At 44.9% G+C, this 1,437-nt stretch overlaps 1 protein-coding gene across 3 annotated transcripts in view; it reads left to right on the top strand.

The window, feature by feature from the left end:
* NAIP (NLR family, apoptosis inhibitory protein) overlaps positions 1-1,437 on the top strand; it is a 47,706-nt gene that overhangs the window by 16,350 nt on the left and 29,919 nt on the right. For all 3 annotated transcript variants that reach the window (XM_008575635.1, XM_008575634.1, XM_008575636.1), the window contains exon 8: positions 148-229. In XM_008575635.1, the coding sequence (XP_008573857.1) occupies positions 148-229 (82 nt within the window). The remainder of the gene's footprint in view (positions 1-147; positions 230-1,437) is intronic.

Here is a 1,437-nt window from a genome sequence, read left to right as displayed (position 1 = left end):
GGGGGGGGGGGGAAACCCGGGGGGTTGCGACCCTTTGCGGGACAGGGAAAAAAAAAAAAAAAAAAAAAAAAAAAAAAAAAAAAAAACCTAATGCAAATGCTTAATCACACATAACTATTTTTTATAACTTTTAACTTTTGTGCTTAGTTGTCAGTTTCTCCAAAATATGAAGTCCTCTGCAGAAGTGATTCCAGATCTTCAGAACCATGGTGAACTTTCTGAATTAAGAGTAAATACCACCACCTTGTTTGTTTTAGCAGTATGTAACCATACAATTAAAAACTGTTTTAATCAGGAATTTCTCATCACAAATAAGTAAATAAATTCTACAAATATTTACTAAGTACCTGTCAGGCGTGAATGGGGATACCACAGCAAACCAGTAAGACACAATACCTAGCTTCACAAAATGTATAGTCAGTTCCTTCTACTTTGGGGCCTAGACTCTTTTAGACTTAGATTTGATTATCATCCAGGCTAAATGGATCCCATATGTATCTTCATTTGGAGGGCAGTAAGGCCAGAAGTGCTAATTGGCCTTTTTCAGGGATGGGAAGATGTTTCTTTAACAAAAGCAAATGTCCAACAAATAATTATAATCCCAGATCATAGGCCGACCTCTTTAGTCTGAGAAATCCTACATACTTCTTTGGTATATAAGCCACTGTCGATTTAACACACACATACATACCACCCTATTTTGAGGCTATATGTTAAGGTATATTATGCTTGCCATCCCACAAAAAGTAAACAAAGCAACTTGCTATTCACTCGATTCATCTTTTATATTTGTGAGTTGAAAAATGACATTGGGCTGGCCAGTTAGCTCAGTTGGTTAGAGCATAGTGTTATACCACAAAGGTCAAGGTTTCAGATCCCCATACCGGCCAGATGCCCCCCCAAAAAAAGAAGAAAGAAAGAGAAAAATAATACTGAAGGAAAAAGTTTGCAGATTGGGCCGGCCCGGTGGTGCACTGGAGAGTGCGCCGCTTGGGAGCGCGGCGGCGCTCCCGCCGAGGGTTCGGATCCCATGTGGAGACTGGTTCCTGCTCACTGGCTGAGCGCAGTGCGGGCGCAACACCGAGGGTTGCGATCCCGTTCCCGGTCCCCGGTATGGGCGCGACACCGAGGGTTGTGATCCCGTTCCCGGTCCCCGGTATGGGCGCGACACCGAGGGTTGCGATCCCGTTACCGGTCAGTAAAAAAGACAAAAAGGAAAAAAAAAGTTTGCAGATATATAAATAGCTAATTTTTGAAAGGAAGAGGGCTGGCCTGGTGGCGCACTTGGTAGGGTGCGGCGCTTGGGAGCGCGGTGGCACTCCCGCCGAGGGTTCGGATCCCATATAGAGACCGGTCTGCTCACTGGTTGAGCGCGGTACGGGCGCGACACCGAGGGTTGCAATCCTGTTGAAAAAAAAAAAAAAAAAAGGGCCGGCC

This window comes from Galeopterus variegatus, unplaced genomic scaffold (genome assembly GCF_000696425.1).
Source record: "Galeopterus variegatus unplaced genomic scaffold, G_variegatus-3.0.2 Scaffold1221, whole genome shotgun sequence".
In the NCBI taxonomy this organism is placed as follows: Eukaryota; Metazoa; Chordata; class Mammalia; order Dermoptera; family Cynocephalidae; genus Galeopterus; species Galeopterus variegatus.
The sequence above is the reverse complement of the archived record's forward strand: the minus strand, read 5'-3'. Positions and strand labels throughout refer to the sequence as shown.